The following is a 21,685-nucleotide window of genomic DNA, read 5'->3' as shown; positions in this document are numbered from 1 at the left end:
ATTATCACACAGGGTTGTAGTGTACGGTTATATGTTGGGGATGTAAATTATCACACAGGGTTGTAGTGTACGTATATATGTTGGGGATTTAAATTAACACACAGGGTTGTAGTGTAGTGTGATCTGGTGGTGTTTTATATTATCACACAGGGTTGTAGTGTAGTTATATGTTGGGGATGTAAATTATCACACAGGGTTGTAGTGTACGGTGATATGTTGGGGATGTAAATTATCACACAGGGTTGTAGTGTAGTTATATGTTGGGGATGTAAATTATCACACAGGGTTGTAGTGTACGGTTATATGTTGGGGATGTAAATTATCACACAGGGTTGTAGTGTACGGTTATATGTTGGGGATGTAAATTATCACACAGGGTTGTAGTGTAGTTATATGTTGGGGATGTAAATTATCACACAGGGTTGTAGTGTACGGTTATATGTTGGGGATGTAAATTATCACACAGGGTTGTAGTGTACGGTTATATGTTGGGGATGTAAATTATCACACAGGGTTGTAGTGTACGGTTATATGTTGGGGATGTAAATTATCACACAGGGTTGTAGTGTAGTTATATGTTGGGGATGTAAATTATCACACAGGGTTGTAGTGTAGTTATATGTTGGGGATGTAAATTATCACACAGGGTTGTAGTGTACGGTTATATGTTGGGGATGTAAATTATCACACAGGGTTGTAGTGTACGGTGATATATGTTGGGGATGTAAATTATCACACAGGGTTGTAGTGTAGTTATATGTTGGGGATGTAAATTATCACACAGGGTTGTAGTGTACGGTGATATGTTGGGGATGTAAATTATCACACAGGGTTGTAGTGTACGGTGATATGTTGGGGATGTAAATTATCACACAGGGTTGTAGTGTACGGTGATATGTTGGGGATGTAAATTATCACACAGGGTTGTAGTGTAGTTATATGTTGGGGATGTAAATTATCACACAGGGTTGTAGTGTACGGTTATATGTTGGGGATGTAAATTATCACACAGGGTTGTAGTGTACGGTTATATGTTGGGGATGTAAATTATCACACAGGGTTGTAGTGTAGTTATATGTTGGGGATGTAAATTATCACACAGGGTTGTAGAATATGTTGGGGATGTAAATTATCACACAGGGTTGTAGGGTTGTATATATATATATATTATCACACAGGGTTGTACGAAAACATATATGTTGGGGATGAACAGAGAACTAAAATTTTTTTATAAGAGGCCATTTGTAGTGTAGTTATATGTTGGGGATATATATTGTATAAACCGACGAAATAAGCAATATGGCGGAACTCAGGAACTGTAAGGATGGGCTATGACAACCATAATATAAATTGATAGCAATCGAATTTGAAATTCCTCGAACAGAGAACTAAAATAATAACAAGGTCAGTCGTAATTTTATCCTACAGCTCCTCTATTTGTTGGTTCCCTTTGTAAGTAAGGATGGAGAGTCTGTATTGCCCTTTAACTCGATATGTTTTTTTTATTGGCATAATGATACTGTCCCTAGAGGCCATTTTAGGGAAATCAGCTTTGTATCAAGTATGAGGCAAGAGAGGAGATCAGTTTGTTTCAATAGGTCTCACTTAATGGTATTTCAACCGATTCTAGCTTACCCTCAATATATTTCATTCAGAATACCAAGATACTTCAATGTTATACAATGATTACATTGTCTTTCATTTAGGATACCTTCAGACTGTTGTAACCGCTCAGCATCATATAATTTAAAAAAGAAAGAATATTATCGTAAGTGAACGAAGCTGTTTAACATTTCACCTATCTCATTATAGAAAAGGTATACTTGTTTACAGAACGATGCACATGTTTCATATCGTTTGGTACCAGCCAATATTGAGCATGTATCGTGTTTCTTATTAGATTTTATGAAATGAGTCTTAAAAGTTTTAATTTAACTCTGAAAAGTCACATTATGATAGGTTTGAAAGGGGGACCTTGTTATAATGTTTGTCTAATATAGGTTTGTCTTACAAGTATTATATGTTATAATGAAAACCTCTTTCCTGTTATAATAGGGGGATTCAACTGTTATAATGTGTTTGTCTTAAAGGGGGACAAAAAGGGTTTGTCTTAAAGGGGGACCTCTTTCCTGTTATAATGGGTTTGTCTTAAAGGGGGACCTCTCTACTGTTATAATGGGTTTGTCTTAAAGGGGGACCTCTCTACTGTTATAATGGGTTTGTCTTAAAGGGGGACGTCTGTCCTGTTATAATGGGTTTGTCTTAAAGGGGGACCTCTCTACTGTTATAATGGGTTTGTCTTAAAGGGGGACCTCTCTACTGTTATAATGGGTTTGTCTTAAAGGGGGACCTCTCTACTGTTATAATGGGTTTGTCTTAAAGGGGGACCTCTCTACTGTTATAATGGGTTTGTCTTAAAGGGGGACCTCTCTACTGTTATAATGGGTTTGTCTTAAAGGGGGACCTCTTTCCTGTTATAATGGGTTTGTCTTAAAGGGGGACCTCTCTACTGTTATAATGGGTTTGTCTTAAAGGGGGACCTCTCTACTGTTATAATGGGTTTGTCTTAAAGGGGGACCTCTTTCCTGTTATAATGGGTTTGTCTTAAAGGGGGACCTCTCTACTGTTATAATGGGTTTGTCTTAAAGGGGGACCTCTCTACTGTTATAATGGGTTTGTCTTAAAGGGGGACCTCTCTACTGTTATAATGGGTTTGTCTTAAAGGGGGACGTCTCTACTGTTATAATGGGTTTGTCTTAAAGGGGGACGTCTTTCCTGTTATAATGGGTTTGTCTTAAAGGGGGACCTCTCTACTGTTATAATGGGTTTGTCTTAAAGGGGGACCTCTACTGTTATAATGGGTTTGTCTTAAAGGGGGACGTCTTTCCTGTTATAATGGGTTTGTCTTAAAGGGGGACCTCTATACTGTTATAATAGGTTTGTCTTAAAGGGGGGTACCTTTCTACTGTTATAATGGGTTTGTCTTAAAGGGTTTGGGGGGACCTCTTTCCTGTTATAATGGGTTTGTCTTAAAGGGGGACCTCTTTACCTGTTATAATGGGTTTGTCTTAAAGGGGGATAATGGGTTTGTCTCTTTCCTGTTATAATGGGTTTGTCTTAAAGGGGGACCTCTTTACTGTTATAATGGGTTTGTCTTAAAGGGGGACCTCTCTACTGTTATAATGGGTTTGTCTTAAAGGGGGTTATAATGGGTTTGTCTTAAAGGGGGACCTGTTATAATGGGTTTGTCTTAAAGGGGGACCTCTTTCCTGTTATAATGGGTTTGTCTTAAAGGGGGACGTCTTTCCTGTTATAATGGGTTTGTCTTAAAGGGGGACCTCTTTCCTGTTATAATGGGTTTGTCTTAAAGGGGGACCTCTCTACTGTTATAATGGGTTTGTCTTAAAGGGGGACCTCTCTACTGTTATAATGGGTTTGTCTTAAAGGGGGACGTCTTTCCTGTTATAATGGGTTTGTCTTAAAGGGGGACGTCTTTCCTGTTATAATGGGTTTGTCTTAAAGGGGGACCTCTTTCCTGTTATAATGGGTTTGTCTTAAAGGGGGACCTCTCTACTGTTATAATGGGTTTGTCTTAAAGGGGGACCTCTTTCCTGTTATAATGGGTTTGTCTTAAAGGGGGACCTCTTTCTTTCCTGTTATAATGGGTTTGTCTTAAAGGGGTGCATCTTTCCTGTTATAATGGGTTTGTCTTAAAGGGGGACCTCTTTCCTGTTATAATGGGTTTGTCTTAAAGGGGGGTATTTTTCCTGTTATAATTGGTTTGTCTTAAAGGGGGACCTCTTTCCTGTTATAATGGGTTTGTCTTAAAGGGGGACCTCTTTCCTGTTATAATAGGTTTGTCTTAAAGGGGGACCTCTTTCCTGTTATAATGGGTTTGTCTTAAAGGGGGACCTTATAATGGGTTTGTCTTAAAGGGGGACCTCTCTACTGTTATAATGGGTTTGTCTTAAAGGGGGACCTCTTTCCTGTTATAATGGGTTTGTCTTAAAGGGGGACCTCTTTCCTGTTATAATGGGTTTGTCTTAAAGGGGGACCTCTTTCCTGTTATAATGGGTTTGTCTTAAAGGGGGACCTCTTTCCTGTTATAATGGGTTTGTCTTAAAGGGGGACGTCTTTCCTGTTATAATGGGTTTGTCTTAAAGGGGGACCTCTTTCCTGTTATAATGGGTTTGTCTTAAAGGGGGACCTCTCTACTGTTATAATGGGTTTGTCTTAAAGGGGGACCTCTTTCCTGTTATAATGGGTTTGTCTTAAAGGGGGGCATCTCTACTGTTATAATGGGTTTGTCTTAAAGGGGGACCTCTACTGTTATAATGGGTTTGTCTTAAAGGGGTGCATCTTTCCTGTTATAATGGGTTTGTCTTAAAGGGGGACCTCTTTACTGTTATAATGGGTTTGTCTTAAAGGGGGACCTCTCTACTGTTATAATGGGTTTGTCTTAAAGGGGGACCTCTCTACTGTTATAATGGGTTTGTCTTAAAGGGGGACCTCTATCCTGTTATAATGGGTTTGTCTTAAAGGGGGACATCTCTACTGTTATAATGGGTTTGTCTTAAAGGGGGACCTCTTTCCTGTTATAATGGGTTTGTCTTACAGGGGGACCTCTTTCCTGTTATAATGGGTTTGTCTTAAAGGGGGACCTCTCTACTGTTATAATGGGTTTGTCTTAAAGGGGGACCTCTCTACTGTTATAATGGGTTTGTCTTAAAGGGGGACCTCTTTCCTGTTATAATGGGTTTGTCTTAAAGGGGGACCTCTCTTTATAATGGGTTTGTCTTAAAGGGGGACGTCTTTCCTGTTATAATGGGTTTGTCTTAAAGGGGGACCTCTCTACTGTTATAATGGGTTTGTCTTAAAGGGGGACCTCTACTGTTATAATGGGTTTGTCTTAAAGGGGGACCTCTTTCCTGTTATAATGGGTTTGTCTTAAAGGGGGATATCTTTCCTGTTATAATGGGTTTGTCTTAAAGGGGGACCTCTCTACTGTTATAATAGGTTTGTCTTAAAGGGGGATATCTTTCCTGTTATAATGGGTTTGTCTTAAAGGGGGACCTCTTTCCTGTTATAATGGGTTTGTCTTAAAGGGGGACCTCTTTCCTGTTATAATGGGTTTGTCTTAAAGGGGGACGTCTTTCCTGTTATAATGGGTTTGTCTTAAAGGGGGACCTCTCTACTGTTATAATAGGTTTGTCTTAAAGGGGGATATCTTTCCTGTTATAATGGGTTTGTCTTAAAGGGGGATATCTTTCCTGTTATAATAGGTTTGTCTTAAAGGGGGACCTCTCTACTGTTATAATGGGTTTGTCTTAAAGGGGGACCTCTCTACTGTTATAATGGGTTTGTCTTAAAGGGGGACCTCTCTACTGTTATAATGGGTTTGTCTTAAAGGGGGACCTCTCTACTGTTATAATGGGTTTGTCTTAAAGGGGGACCTCTCTACTGTTATAATGGGTTTGTCTTAAAGGGGGACCTCTCTACTGTTATAATGGGTTTGTCTTAAAGGGGGATATCTTTCCTGTTATAATGGGTTTGTCTTAAAGGGGGACCTCTTTCCTGTTATAATGGGTTTGTCTTAAAGGGGGACGTCTTTCCTGTTATAATGGGTTTGTCTTAAAGGGGGACCTCTCTACTGTTATAATGGGTTTGTCTTAAAGGGGGACCTCTCTACTGTTATAATAGGTTTGTCTTAAAGGGGGACCTCTTTCCTGTTATAATAGGTTTGTCTTAAAGGGGGACCTCTTTCCTGTTATAATGGGTTTGTCTTAAAGGGGGACCTCTTTCCTGTTATAATGGGTTTGTCTTAAAGGGGGACCTCTCTACTGTTATAATGGGTTTGTCTTAAAGGGGGATATCTTTCCTGTTATAATCTTAAAGGGGGACCTCTACTGTTATAATGGGTTTGTCTTAAAGGGGGATATCTTTCCTGTTATAATGGGTTTGTCTTAAAGGGGGACCTCTTTCCTGTTATAATGGGTTTGTCTTAAAGGGGGGTATCTTTCCTGTTATAATGGGTTTGTCTTAAAGGGGGACCTCTTTCCTGTTATAATGGGTTTGTCTTAAAGGGGGACCTCTCTACTGTTATAATGGGTTTGTCTTAAAGGGGGACCTCTCTACTGTTATAATTGGTTTGTCTTAAAGGGGGATATCTTTCCTGTTATAATGGGTTTGTCTTAAAGGGGGACCTCTCTACTGTTATAATGGGTTTGTCTTAAAGGGGGACCTCTCTACTGTTATAATGGGTTTGTCTTAAAGGAGGACATCTCTACTGTTATAATTGGTTTGTCTTAAAGGGGGGTATCTTTCCTGTTATAATGGGTTTGTCTTAAAGGGGGACCTCTTTCCTGTTATAATGGGTTTGTCTTAAAGGAGGACGTCTTTCCTGTTATAATGGGTTTGTCTTAAAGGGGGACATCTTTCCTGTTATAATGGGTTTGTCTTAAAGGGGGACCTCTCTACTGTTATAATGGGTTTGTCTTAAAGGGGGACCTCTCTACTGTTATAATGGGTTTGTCTTAAAGGGGGACCTCTCTACTGTTATAATTGGTTTGTCTTAAAGGGGGGCATCTCTACTGTTATAATAGGTTTGTCTTAAAGGGGGACCTCTCTACTGTTATAATGGGTTTGTCTTAAAGGGGGACCTCTCTACTGTTATAATTGGTTTGTCTTAAAGGGGGACCTCTTTCCTGTTATAATGGGTTTGTCTTAAAGGAGGACGTCTTTCCTGTTATAATGGGTTTGTCTTAAAGGAGGACGTCTTTCCTGTTATAATAGGTTTGTCTTAAAGGGGGGCATCTCTACTGTTATAATCGGAAGTCGGGTCATTTTACAAAAGAGTTAACCTGATTAGAAACTTCTTTACAACTTGAAAGTGAAGCTAACGATGAAAGATGGCAGGGTCGGTGATTCTGGCGGATGTCACCTTTTTGAAGGCAGTGTTTATCCTTGAGGCTGTAGACATATCTATATGGTAGTTATGTCAGAAACGTCAACTTTTTAGTTGGCATTTTTACCCAAACATGTAATCTTACTTTACAACAGTTTTTGTTTTTTGCCTTTTTCGCTACATAGATATAAGACAGATTCATACGGGAGCGTATTCCGGCCACATTGTGTTGTAAACTCGAAATTTTGAGTTAGTAATCCGAAATTTTGATTTAGTAATCCAAAATTTTGAGATATCATCCCGAAATTTTGAGTTAGTAACTCGAAATTTTGAGTTAATAAGTCGAAATTTCGAGTTGCTATCTTGAAATTTCGAGACAAAATAAAACACAATGCTTCCGTAGATTCTTACTAAGACAACATATATTTAATGGGATAGATTTGTCACAGCTAAACCTGCTTTAGTTTCCCTCAGTAACACGTTCTGTCCTGATTACTACTAAACTACAATGTGTATAATTGATCATTGCCAACGGGTTTGTGGTGACATGTCCTGCTGTGACATCCCTGACACACAAATATTCTCGTCAATTAGAACATCATCCCAGTAACATACACGTGTCACAATATTATCGATGTTATTTACGCTGCAATTCTTATTAGTTTTTTTATAACAGTCAGACGTCTCTGCTCCAGTTAAATCACTCAGATTGGTATATAACGTATCATTACTAAGATCACAACTAAAAATGACTTTAATCGGAACAGTAAACCAGACAGATACATTTTTTATGATACGTGCCATTAACGATTGCTTCAATAAGCTTAGTGATATGGTTATAAAAATGTTAAAAGATATTGCTATGTTTTGAGGGAAACAACTTATATATATTAACATGTAACATTTATTCACCAAGATTCTACTAAAATCACAAATGGAAATTGAATTAATTCACATTATGATTATGCGCAAAACATTTAAACCGATATCTTCCTCTATATGTGTCCCGTAATTATTACAACAATAAACAAACATGTTATAACACAAGTCGTATAGCACTTTAATGTGTTTTGATTGGCTGATAGAAAAAACTTTGAACGAAAGTGTGCTGCACGCTCTCACGGAAATTAGAACGATAAGGATTGATATTGTGATAATATGATGGACGGTAATGCTATATTAACTGACCTCTATATATGATGTAGAATCACGTTATATTAACTTGACAGGTGACCACACAAATATCATAGTACTGGACAGGTGACCACAGTTATAACATAGTACTGGACAGGTGACCACAGAAATACCACAGTACTGGACAGGTGACCACAGTAATAACATAGTACTGGACAGGTGACCACAGAAACACCATAGTACTGGACAGGTGACCACAGAAATACCATAGTACTGGACAGGTGACCACAGTACTTGACAGGTGACCACAGAAATACCATAGTACTGGACAGGTGACCACAGTACTGGACAGGTGACCACAGTTATAACATAGTACTGGACAGGTGACCACAGTTATAACTTAGTACTGGACAGGTGACTACAGAACTACCATAGTACTGGACAGGTGACCACAGAAATACCATAGTACTGGACAGGTGACCACAGTACTGGACAGGTGACCACAGTTATACCATAGTACTGGACAAGTGAGTTATACTGTACTGGACAGGTGACCACAGTACAGGTGACCACAGAAATACAATAGTACTGGACAGGTGACCACAGAAATATCATAGTACTGGACAGGTGACCACAGAAATACCATAGTACTGGACAGGTGACCACAGAAATATCATAGTATTGGACAGGTGACCACAGAAACACCATAGTATTGGACAGGTGACCACAGAAACACCATAGTACTGGACAGGTGACCACAGAAATACCATAGTACTGGACAGGTGACCACAGAAATATCATAGTACTGGACAGGTGACCACAGAAATACCATAGAGGTGTGTATTAACTGTAAAGGTTTTTTTTTGTTGACATATATACATGGTCTACGTGAAGGTTTCCTACGTGTTTCTCATTTTTAATTTTAATTATCTTCTGCATAGAAATATGATACGATAATATACTATAGCACCTCGGCGACTTAGTGAAAAATTATGGAAATCTATGAAGATTTATGAAAATGTACATTTTTGTGCGTGAAGTAATTGACTACATTTGATATGTAAGTAACAATTAATACACTTGGTGATTGATGTACATGTTTGTATATCTAATGACTCAGGAAACATGCACGCTGCTGGTGCGCCTCACCAACAAAGATCAGGGTTTAGATTTTATCTGTTGTGAAGGTTTCATCACTTCAGTTCCTCAATATCACTGACCAGCTGTATGATTAAACCTGTATATATCATAGTATAGTGCTTAATCTTGTGTATCGTGTTATAAATTTGTTGTTAAATGCAGTTTTTCTGTAGAGAGTCATTGTGTGAGGGAGGGTGTGTTTGTGTGAGTTTTTTTAAACAATCTTTCGAGATTGTAGGTGGTAGACTCTCATTGTAGGCTGGAGTACCCGCAGTTTTCAATAACCGTCATGTCACGGTTTAGTTGTTTAGAATAGCGGAATGATTTAGTGTATACTATTGTACTTGGCGTCCGTTTGAAACCGTTCAGTAAATGAATCCAAATCTCAAAGAAATGTGGCGCTAATGCACATATCCTTCGATATCATGGCAAACCTTTCCGCCAATTTTCGTTCTTTGCCGCTTGTGTTACTTACGAGCCCTAAAAGGACGAAACGGCTGTATGATTTAGTAACACTAACGAGCCCTAAAAGGACGAAACGGCTGTATGGTGTAGCATCACTAACGAGCCCTAAAAGGACGAAACGGCTGTATGATGTAGCATCACTAACGAGCCCTAAAAGGACGAAACGGCTGTATGATTTAGTAACACTAACGAGCCCTCAAAGGACGAAACGGCTGTATGGTGTAGTAACACTAACGAGCCCTAAAAGGACGAAACGGCTGTATGGTGTAGCATCACTAACGAGCCCTAAAAGGACGAAACGGCTGTATGATTTAGTAACACTAACGAGCCCTCAAAGGACGAAACGGCTGTATGATTTAGTAACACTAACGAGCCCTCAAAGGACGAAACGGCTGTATGGTGTAGTGACACTAACGAGCCCTAAAAGGACGAAACGGCTGTATGGTCAGATTTTTTCGCTTTAGACTCGGCCCTATGCAATCCAATTTTCTATTTCAACATGCTATTGTTTTGTGTGTGTTTCGTACAATCCTAATGATAAAACATAGAGCTGTGGGGATCTGGTGTCGGATATCATGAAAACCAGTGGCAAATGGGGTAGATTTGGTTTCGGGTGTTGTGATGTAACAAATTGGAAGCTATTGACATGATATAACCAATTTGACAGACAGTTTTATATTTGTTGGATCCTCGGCGGAAGTGAGGGCTGTCTACCTCGCCTTTGAATATATTTAAACAAACAATGCAATAAGAGCTGTTATCCGTTCAGACTCTCTTTCTGTTCCACAAAGTCTTAACAATAGAAATGTCGACAATATCTTCATTGATAATACATTAATTCTATGTCATGAAATTGCCTTAAACTTTCGTTTCGTTGTTTGCTTGGTTCCTGGGCACATGGGAAATACCAGGCAATAAAAAAGCAGATCGTGTCACAAAGGAAGCTTGATCGCTACCACCAGTTGTTTTTAAACTTCATTTTACCGATTTTAAACCATTTATCAAACAAATTCTAATAGGTCATGGACAGGAGGAATGGAATCCATTTACCGACAATAAATAACATTCCGTAAAACCTATCATCAGTGAATGGTCTTCATGCTATAGAGACAACCACCGAGACGAAGCTGTCCTTGCACGTCTTCGGATGGGTCATACATACCTTACATATTCATATATGTTGAAAGGTTAAGATAATCCTTGGTGCATAGGATGTAATGAGTCATTCACAGTTAAACATTTTAGTGCAGGGCATTGGAAAGGTACGGAAGCGTATTCCGGCCACATTGTGTTTAATTTTAATTCGAAATTTCGAGATAGTAACTCGAAATTTCAGGTTAGTTATATGAAATTTTGAGATATTAACCCGATATTTTGTTGGATCCTCGGCGGAAGTGAGGGCTGTCTACCTCGCCTTTGAATATATTTAAACAAACAATGCAATAAGAGCTGTTAACACGAAATTTTGAGTTAGCAACTCCAAATTTCGAGATAAATAAAACACAACGTCGTCGGAATATGTTTCCGTAAAAAGGTGCATTTGGGAATTTGCGCAAAACTTAAGAGAGTATCATCCTGATATTCAATATATAAACAAACTTTTGTAAAAAAAATCCATCACTTATGAAATAACCGTGACAAATTCTTCCTCTTCTTCTCCTCCTTCTTCTTCTTTCTTCTTCTTCTTCTTCTTCTTCTTCTTCTTCTTCTTCTTCTTCTTCTTCTTCTTCTTCTTCTTCTTCTTCTTCTTCTTTCAACTGGATTTTAAATTTAAAAAGTAATTTGAACGAGGAACCAGTTTATTCCAGCCATTTGTAACACGTTACACTATCCGCCTACAGATGTTACCAGTAGTATACAGGAGAACGACACTTTTCCCTCACTGGGCGTGACACATAAACATATAGTATTTATCATCACTATTGTGCCATGACAGACCTGAATTTTCTAATGATTGATAAAACGTTAAGGAAGACATTGCTTCCTCTTAATTCGTCATATTCTCTAACCAGTTCATACTGCTGTTAATTTCATAAAAATACTTGTCCCAAATTAGTTTACGGAAATTAGAACCATTACGGATTTACCTATTGAAACGATTTAAATTAAGTTCAAATATTTCATCAATCATTTATTCATTAAATTTGATCAAAATGACATTTAATTAATTTAATTATTCATCTATCATTACCCTGATATGGGTCCATATATTATCACGCGTGTTTTATGTAAAGTGAACTATTATATAACTGATGAGATGACCCAGATAGAATAGTGCACGCGCTCGTCTGTTACTATGACAATTACTTTACAGCTAGGTGTAAATTGAGTTATCATTAGTCGGCACAGCGTATATCTTTTAATCTTTCAACTTCTCACGTCAGAGTGACATCGGTAAAACACTCCGGAGTTGGTGACATCGGTAAAACACTCCGGAGAGAATGACATCGGTAAAACACTCAGGAGTTTGTGACATCGGTAAAACACTCCGGAATTGATGACATCGGTAAAACACTCCGGAGTTGGTGACCTCGGTAAAACACGCCGGAGTTGTGACATCGGTAAAACACTCCGGAGTTGGTCACATCGGTAAAACACTCCGGAGTTTGTGACATCGGTAAAACACTCCGGAGTTGGTGACATCGGTAAAACACGCCGGGGAGAATGACATCGGTAAAACACTCCGGAGTTGGTCACATCGGTAAAACACTCCGGAGTTGGTCACATCGGTGAAACACTCCGGAGAGAATGACATCGGTAAAACACTCCGGAGTTGGTCACATCGGTAAAACACTCCGGAGTTGGTCAAATCGGTAAAACACTCAGGAGTTGGTGACATCGGTAAAACACTCCGGAGTTGTGACATCGGTAAAACACTCCGGAGTTGGTCACATCGGTAAAACACACCGGAGTTGGTCACATCGGTGAAACACTCCGGAGAGAATGACATCGGTGAAACACTCCGGAGAGAATGACATCGGTGAAACACACAAGAATGGACGACAACATGCCAATATTTGGTGTTATTAATTAAGGTATTTGAACGTTGCTGTTTTTTCCTCCTCATCCTATGTGTAGAATTATCTCGATGGAAGGGCGAGTTGTTTGTGACTGTAGGCTAATTAGATATAGCGAACAGACCGACTTATTTGAAACAGGTTAAAGAAGCTATTTGCTAAACGTTCCTTTGTATTTTGAACAGGGATAGTGATGTGTCCAGAACTGGCCAAACGGCACCGATTTATAACGAGGAGCAACAGAGACTCATTAAAATTGACCTCCTACAGACGAAATCCAGGAACGAGTGTCGTTATATCCTGTATAGCCCCGGAAACACACCGACTGAATGGCGACGCTTTTGTCACATGTCTTCATAACGGACGCTGGAACAAGCCTATACCTCGCTGTATCCATGGTAACGACTGGGGAACTGAAGGACGGTCCTCGGCTAACGATCTCACTATTGCAGGTAGCGCTTGTCGGTCATGTTCAGTTTTATGGCACGCAATTGAATGAAGTCATGTTAAACTGTGAGATAGTCATACTTATGGTCTCGTAAGACAAAGCTTACATTTTGAAACTAAAGCGGGAATTTTGAGAAAATTTGAACATATGAAGTACGACTGATACATATTGGAAAATATTTCTTTATAATGACAGGTCCGAAATCACAAAATGCCGTGTCATTTGGGAGTATTTCGCAGGCAGATGCTCTGCCCTACGTCATCACAGTTTCCGTTCTAGCCTTAATGTTCATCGCACTCATCGCTGCTATCGTCTACTTGGCGTATCTCCGGCGACGACTAGAGACGTCCATTAAAGAGGCCGAGGCTCGACCTGCGCGTGTCAGAACTGTAGGAAGGTAGGTAGACTGTATCTGGGTAGGAAACACGTGTTTTAGTCTTATAGAAAACATAGTAATATGCATGTATGTGTAATAGTTATAAATTCAAACTTCATACGGGACGAATATTGTTTAGTATCTATCGGTAGGAATGGAAGTGAAAAATAGTGTGTCGAGATCTTTTTTATAAACTGTTTGGATCTTGTAATCTGGGCCCGTATTCATGAAACCGTTCTCATGCTTAAGCAGGAATTTTGTGTTCGAGCCTTATATCTTGTATAAGTTAAAATTAATAAATAAGACCGATTTTGCCTAAGATTTTTTAAAAAAAATTTGAAAGGACTTCAAGTCAAAGTTATATTCAATGTTTATATTTGACATTTGTATTATTTTATATGATTTAGGTAAATTATAAAAAAAAGTCTGCTTACGCTTGGTTTCATGAATACGGGCCCTGGTGTACGTGGAATTGTTTGATTCTTATTAACAGTAATATACCACTAAAAGATCTCAAATAAACAGCTATCGACGTACAGGATATGTCCCCAATTCTCAAATAACACACTGCTCATTCTCACAAGTTTTTAAAAATCATATTTTAGTATGACGTCATTACCAACAACGTCATCAACAGCCTACGACTTTTCCATGAATGTAGATGGCGCTGCTTACGTTTCATCTTCCGGAACCAGTTCTCCGACATATGGCCCGGATTTAGAGTACCCTCCCTGGAATACATATCCCCGACTACACCAGTCCCGGTTAAAGTTAGAAACAGAGAGCACAAGTGGATCAGTACGTTACACAACCGTCTCCGACTACCTCGTGTATAAATAAATCAGTGTTTACCCACCAAGGGAACACACAAAACTGAAATAAAGCGACTCGGACTCCGAACGTTTGACGTTGTTTCCTGGTGGATACTGGTTCGATTAGGAGGTGATATATACTGTTCCCTTTAACATAGCTGTAACAGAAGAACAATGTTGAACAATTAAATCAGTGACATTTATCACTGGTGAACAACCTGTATCTCGAACATGTTGATCATTTATGAACAATTAATGGCTCAAACATGTTCATTAATTTTGAACAATTTACAGATCGTGTTCATCACTGTGGAGCAATTTATTTTACGGACCTGTTCATCACTTGTGAACAATTTATATCCCGAACTTGTTTATCATTTGTAAGCATTTTTTATCTCGATGTTCATCAATCATGAACAATTTGTATTGAGTAAATGGTCATTTTTTGTGAAAAATTCATATACGAATAATGTCCTCCAAGTTTCGTAATGTGTCCTAATTCTCCCGTTATTGTTTCGGTGTATAAGCCGGGTTATATATAACAATATGACCTAATTCTCCTGTAATTGTGTCGGTGTATAAGCCTGGTTATATATAACAATATGACCTAATTCTCCTGTTATTGTTTCGGTATATAAGCCTGGTTATATATAACAATGTGACCTAATTCTCATGTTATTGTTTCGGTGTATAAGCCTGGTTATATATAACAATGTGACCTAATTCTCCTGTAATTGTGTCGGTGTATAAGCCTGGTTATATATAACAATGTGACCTAATTCTCCTGTTATTGTGTCGGTGTATAAGCCTGGTTATATATAACAATGTGACCTAATTCTCCTGTAATTGTGTCGGTGTATAAGCCTCGTTATATATAACAATGTGACCTAATTCTCCTGTTATTGTGTCGGTGTATAAGCCTGGTTATATATAACAATGTGACCTAATGCTCCTGTTATTGTTTCGGTATATAAGCCTGGTTATATATAACAATGTGTCCTAATTCTCCTGTAATTGTGTCGGTCTATAAGCCGGGTTATATATAACAATGTGACCTAATTCTCCTGTAATTGTGTCGGTTTATAAGCCTGGTTATATATAACAATGTGACCTAATTCTTCTGTTATTATGTATAAGCCTGGTTATATATAACAATGTGTCCTAATGCTCCTGTTATTGTTTCGGTGTATAAGCCTGGTTATATATAACAATGTGTCCTAATTCTCCTGTAATTGTGTCGGTCTATAAGCCGGGTTATATATAACAATGTGACCTAATTCTCCTGTAATTGTGTCGGTTTATAAGCCTGGTTATATATAACAATGTGACCTAATTCTTCTGTTATTATGTATAAGCCTGGTTATATATAACAATGTGACCTAATTCTCCTGTTATTGTATCGGTGTATAAGCCTGGTTATATATAACAATATGACCTAATTCTCCTGTTATTGTTTCGGTGTATAAGCAGGGTTATATATAACAATGTGACCTAATTCTCCTGTAATTGTGTCGGTGTATAAGCCTGGTTATATATAACAATGTGTCCTAATTCTCCTGTAATTGTGTCGGTCTATAAGCCGGGTTATATATAACAATGTGACCTAATTCTCCTGTAATTGTGTCGGTGTATAAGCCTGGCTATATATAACAATGTGACATAATTCTCCTGTAATTGTGTCGGTGTATAAGCCTGGTTATATATAACAATGTGTACTCTATCTATGTACTACATATAATTAGCTAGGAAGCAAACACACACGTTTGTTACAGTATATATACCAATAGAGATCAATAAATCAAAGGTTTACACTCACATCATAGGTGTTGCCGCTAGGTTTAACACTGAGTTTCCACATAGTAAGATCAGGGCCCGTAAAACCATTCTCATGCTCATAAATAATACAAATGTCAAATATAAACGTTGAATATAACTTAGACTTGAAGTCCTTTCATTTGTTTTAATCTTTGGCAAAATATATAAAATAATACAAATGTCAAATATAAACATTGAATATAACTTTGACTTGAAGTCCTTTCATTTGTTTTAATCTTTGGCAAAATCAGCATTATTTATTAATTTTAAACTTAAACAAGGCATAAAGATTCAGCACAAAATTCATACTTGAGCATGAGAACGGTTTCATGAATACGAGCACAGATCTGAAAGTATGCTTATAAAATTGTTAATTGATAAGCTGTAAGCCAGATATTTAAGGGTTTGACTTTTGGCGGACATATTGCATTATTTTTCAACATACTCCTCTTCACTTTTGCCAGCGATGTTTAAGGGCCTCAATGCAATGCCACTTCTAAAGAAGTCCTTTTCTTTGCCGTTCAGAAAGTCCCCTTCTTTGCCGTTCAGAAAGTCCCCCACTGCATGTATGACTTTATCATCTGAGTGGGTACTGGAAATGGCCTTTTTCAGTTTTGGAAATTTCTGAAAGTCTGATGGAGAGAGATCAGGAGAATAAGACGGATGCTCAATCAACTCAAAGCTACAATCGTTAAGGACAGCCATGAAAATAACAGACTTGTGAATAGGGGCATTATCCTTGTGGAACAACTCATCTTTAAAGATTTTTCCGCGGCGTTTGACTTTAATATTTTCTCGTAGATGACTTAGAAGTGATGCATGATATGTGCCATTGATTGTTTGCCCCTTTCGTAGATACTCTACCAACAGAATACCATCAGCATCCAAGAAAACCAAGGTTATAACCTTTTCAGTCTTTGCCTTCTTTGATGGGGTGAACCTAGGTGCTTCCATTGTTTGTTTGGCTTCTGGGTTGAAGTGGTGGACCCACATTTCATCCATAGTCACAAACTTCTGCAGAAAGCAGTATCTGCCTCTAAATGATTCAGATGAGCATGTGACAAGTCTGTCTGGTATTCTTCTGATCAACTGTCAGAAGTCATAGTACCCTACGGGCTGAGAGCTTTCTCATTGTAAGATCTTCCGTAAGAACGGAATGTACTCTTTCCTGTGAAATCGTACTGGCTATATATATCTCTGTAACTCGCCTGTCAGCCATAATAATATGGACTTTATTGACCATTTCTGAGATTGCAACAGTGACAGGCCTTTCATGACTACTGTCATCCCCAAGGCTCTGTCTGCCTAGCTTAAATTCCGCCACAGTTTTCACTGTAACATATGAGGAGCGTCATCCCCTAGTGTTGTTACCATATCAATATGGGTGTCCTCAGCTCCGAGATTTTCTTATACAAATATTAAATCACTGCTCATCAATTTTGTTCATTTTGCAAACATCACTTGCCTTGTTTATTTAGAGTGCCACATCTTCGATATAAACCGACCAAATGACACCAGTCTTCGGGTACATGGCCTTAAATAGTCAGGGAATAGTAGAGCTAAAAAGGACATCCTTGCTTCACCCTTCAATATAAGGCTCACAACTTGTCAATCAGCTCTCGTATTTGAATAATTCCGCTAAGATTATATTTTAATATGATCTGGGACCTCTGACTTACTAGACTTCAGTTCTCTTTACTGCGATCGGTTTGGACTAGTAAACCAGAGGCCCCCAGTTCGAATCCTAGCGGATGTATTTAAATAATTAATGACCTCTGTGACACTAATATCTTCACTTGTTTTTGATACGTTTTCTTTCAATGTATTCTTGGGAAGAAACCTTATACCTATATGGCCGTGCAATGTAATGTACATTCTATGTATGTACATGAGCGGTATTCAACAATGATAACTCGTAAAAAACTTTCGAATCACAGCTCGCACTAATAGAACGTTCCATTGATGGCGTCATAATGTTAATGACGTCATAGTTAGTGATATCAAGTCATGATGCTTTTAAAATATCATAAATGTACTGTTTCATGTTTCATATATTGACTACACTATCATACGAGACACAATAAATCTGTTACAATCAGGTTGGGGTTTGTCTGTACCTATATTTACAGCTATGATGATTCAATAGTTTGATACAAAATTACCACAGACGATGTACCTGTGTTCACTTATCACCTTTTCATTCATTGTTCTACCTCTACAGTTAACTCTTTTAAGTAATATATAAGTAAAAACAAATCTGGCTAAGTTATGAACTCTAGTTACTGCCGTGGCAAACGAGTACAAAAATGGCTGTACAGAGGATCTGAGTGGTTACAGAGCGTTTGCGCAGTGGTTGAGAATTGGTTGTGGAGTATGTCATCAGATTCGCTGATACAGATAATTTGAAACCAATCCGTAGATAATCCGATTACTCGAACTTGTAGATACTCTGCACCTACTCCTCAGAAACTCTCCGCATTTACTTTTCAGCAACTTATCAGCACCTACTCCACAGAAACTGCTCCGCACCTACTCAACGGAAACTCCCCGCAACTATTCCAAGTGTACAGCCTACATATTTACTCTCTCGTTATATTTCATGGTTAGAGACGCGGATATTTCTAAACCATCTCAACATTTCCTTCATATAGACATGATCCCAGTGGACAGACCCAGAACAAACTAGGAACAAACCATGAGTTGGCCAGGAACTGACCATAAGGTGTCCAGGAACTGACCATGAGTTGTCCAGGAACTGACCATGAGTTGTCCCGGAACTGACCATCAATTGACAAGAGACTGACCATGAGTTGACAAGAGACAGACCGTGAGTTGACAAAAGACTGACCATGAGTTGACAAGAGACTGACCATGAGTTGACAAGTGACTGACCATGAGTTGACAAGAGCCGGACCATGAGTTGACAAGAGACTAACCATGGGTTGACGACTGACCATCAATTGACAAGAGACTGACCATGAGTTGACAAAAGACTGACCATAAATTGACAAGAGACTGACCATGGGTTGACGACTGACCATCAATTGACAAGAGACTGACCATGAGTTGACAAGAGACAGACCGTGAGTTGACAAAAGACTGACCATGAGTTGACAAGAGACTGACCATGAGTTGACAAGAGACTGACCATGAGTTGACAAGAGACTGACCATGGGTTGACAAGTGACTGACCATGATTTGACAAGAGACTGACCATGAATTGACAAGTGACTGAACATGAGTTGACAAGAGACTGACCATGAGTTGACAAGAGACTGACCATGAATTGACAAGTGACTGACCATGAGTTGACAAGAGACTGACCATGAGTTGACAAGAGACTGACCATGGGTTGACGACTGACCATCAATTGACAAGAGACTGACCATGAGTTGACAAAAGATTGACCATAAATTGACAAGAGACTGACCATGGGTTGACCAGGAACGGATATTCTTGTTTAACATCTGTTTTAACAGCAAGCGTTCAATAAGACGAAAGCCTGTATTAACACTGTATAGTGGTTATAATCAGTAGGTAACGACAGAAATCTCTGTTTACATCAGAGTGATCAACTTCTCATAACCTCATCAATCATAATCGTTTAATTAGAATTTTTTGCAATATCATTTTATGGTAAACCCTAGTTTGACAAAGTAATGAAAATGCTCATAAATATGATACATCACTAACATTTTACCTATTTCTATATGATTAACTTAGGAGTAAAAAAACATCATTCATAATTTTCTGATTTCTTTGTTCATGATGAATGTGATCAATGTAAACCAATGATAGTTGAGTTGATAAACGACACAGTATGGATTGTGTGGCAGAGAACACTTAAGACAAAGTATGGATTGTGTGGCAGAGAACACTTAACGACACAGTATGGATTGTGTGGCAGAGAACACTTAAGACAAAGTATGGATTGTGTGGCAGAGAACACTTAACGACACAGTATGGATTGTGTGGCAGAGAACACTTAACGACACAGTATGGATTGTGTGGCAGAGAACACTTAATGACACAGTATGGATTGTGTGGCAGAGAACACTTAATGACACAGTATGGATTGTGTGGCAGAGAACACTTAATGACACAGTATGGATTGTGTGGCAGAGAACACTTAATGACACAGTATGGATTGTGTGGCAGAGAACACTTAATGACACAGTATGGATTGTGTGGCAGAGAACACTTAACGACACAGTATGGATTGTGTGGCAGAGAACACTTAACGACACAGTATGGATTGTGTGGCAGAGAACACTTAACGACACAGTATGGATTGTGTGGCAGAGAACACTTAACGACACAGTATGGATTGTGTGGCAGAGAACACTTAACGACACAGTATGGATAATGTGGCTGAGAACACTTAACGACACACAAGGAACAAGTCTTTGGTATATAGCTGTTAATAGTTTTCCTAAAATACAACGTGCGCGAGCAATGCTTGCTTACGACACAAAAAAGTGGCATTTTGAAAAATAACAAAATGACACATTATAGTCACTGGAACAAACAAAAATTATATTTTTAAACTATGATACACAGTATTTCATATTAAAAGATATGTTTGAATTTACACCTGGCGAATGTGAAAGCGATCTGGTAGAACTGAAGAGGTCATTTATTTTGTTTATATATCACAAAATACATAGTAAACAATGTCCATAGCGATGTAGACAACACAGGGGGGGGGGGGTTAAAATTAGGTAATTTTTAAAAAATCTTCTCATGATCCAACTGTCACATTAAGTTCATATTTGATATTTAGGGTCCTTATGGTAAGGTCTACATAGTTTACGAATGGAAAAAAAATCTGGTCAAAATTGGCCCCACTAGGGGGCGCTCAAAAGGGTCAAAAATTCAACTTTGACCGATTTCAACCAAATTTGGTAGAAAGCATCCCTTAGTGAAAGACATATGAAATTATGTTGAAAAAAGTGATTATGTCCTCTTTGGGGCCCATAAGGGTGTAAAAGGGGCCATATGTAAAAACCTTCTTTAAATGACTTCTTCTCAAGAACCAGAGGATGGATTTTGACCAAACTTGGCACAAAGCATCCCCATGGGAAGTCCATTCAAGTTAGCGAGGAAAAAGGGCGTGGCCCCAATAGGGGCCCAAGGTGGGGGAAAAAGGGGGTAAAATTAGGTAAATCTTTAAAAATCTTCTTCGCATGAACCAACTGTCAGATTAAGTTAGTGCGTCGTGCGTCGTTAACTTTTTAGGTCACCTGAGCCAAAGGCTCATGGTGACCTATTGCCATCATGATTTGTCTGTCGTCGTCCGGCGTGCGTCGTGCGTCGTTAACGTTTCACATTTTCGACTTCTTCTCAAGAACCATTGGATGGATTTCAACCAAACTTGGCACAAAGTATCCCTACAGTAAGATGCATCAAGTTTGCGAACGAAAAGGGTTTGGCTCCAATAGGGGCTACAGGAGGGCGCAAAAAGGGGTAAAATTAGGTAAATCTTTAAAAATCTTCTTCTTATGAACCAAGTATCAGATTTTCCTAAAATTCAAAATTAATGATTCTTAGAGCAAAGTCTACAAAGTTTGCGAA

The 21,685-nt window shown here is 38.6% G+C and overlaps 1 protein-coding gene across 1 annotated transcript; it reads left to right on the top strand.

Moving 5' to 3' along the window:
• Nucleotides 1–1,299: 1,299 nt before the first annotated feature.
• On the top strand, nucleotides 1,300–14,324 carry LOC132554846 (uncharacterized). The gene is made up of 4 exons (XM_060219169.1): nucleotides 1,300–1,318; nucleotides 12,846–13,112; nucleotides 13,304–13,505; nucleotides 14,090–14,324. The coding sequence occupies exons 1-4, from the start codon at nucleotides 1,300–1,302 to the stop codon at nucleotides 14,322–14,324; spliced, it is 723 nt and encodes a 240-aa protein (XP_060075152.1).
• Nucleotides 14,325–21,685: the final 7,361 nt, after the last annotated feature.

This window comes from Ylistrum balloti, unplaced genomic scaffold (genome assembly GCF_031769215.1).
Source record: "Ylistrum balloti isolate Yb309-2 unplaced genomic scaffold, AGI_CSIRO_Ybal_v1 Utg370448, whole genome shotgun sequence".
In the NCBI taxonomy this organism is placed as follows: Eukaryota; Metazoa; Mollusca; class Bivalvia; order Pectinida; family Pectinidae; genus Ylistrum; species Ylistrum balloti.
The sequence above is the reverse complement of the archived record's forward strand: the minus strand, read 5'-3'. Positions and strand labels throughout refer to the sequence as shown.

What these genes read in the sequence shown, in the direction of transcription:
- LOC132554846 (XM_060219169.1), top strand. An exon ending in TAACGATCTCACTATTGCAG is followed by an intron (nt 13,113 to 13,303) that starts GTAGCGCTTGTC and finishes TTATAATGACAG; the next exon opens with GTCCGAAATCACAAAATGCC. An exon ending in CGTGTCAGAACTGTAGGAAG is followed by an intron (nt 13,506 to 14,089) that starts GTAGGTAGACTG and finishes ATCATATTTTAG; the next exon opens with TATGACGTCATTACCAACAA.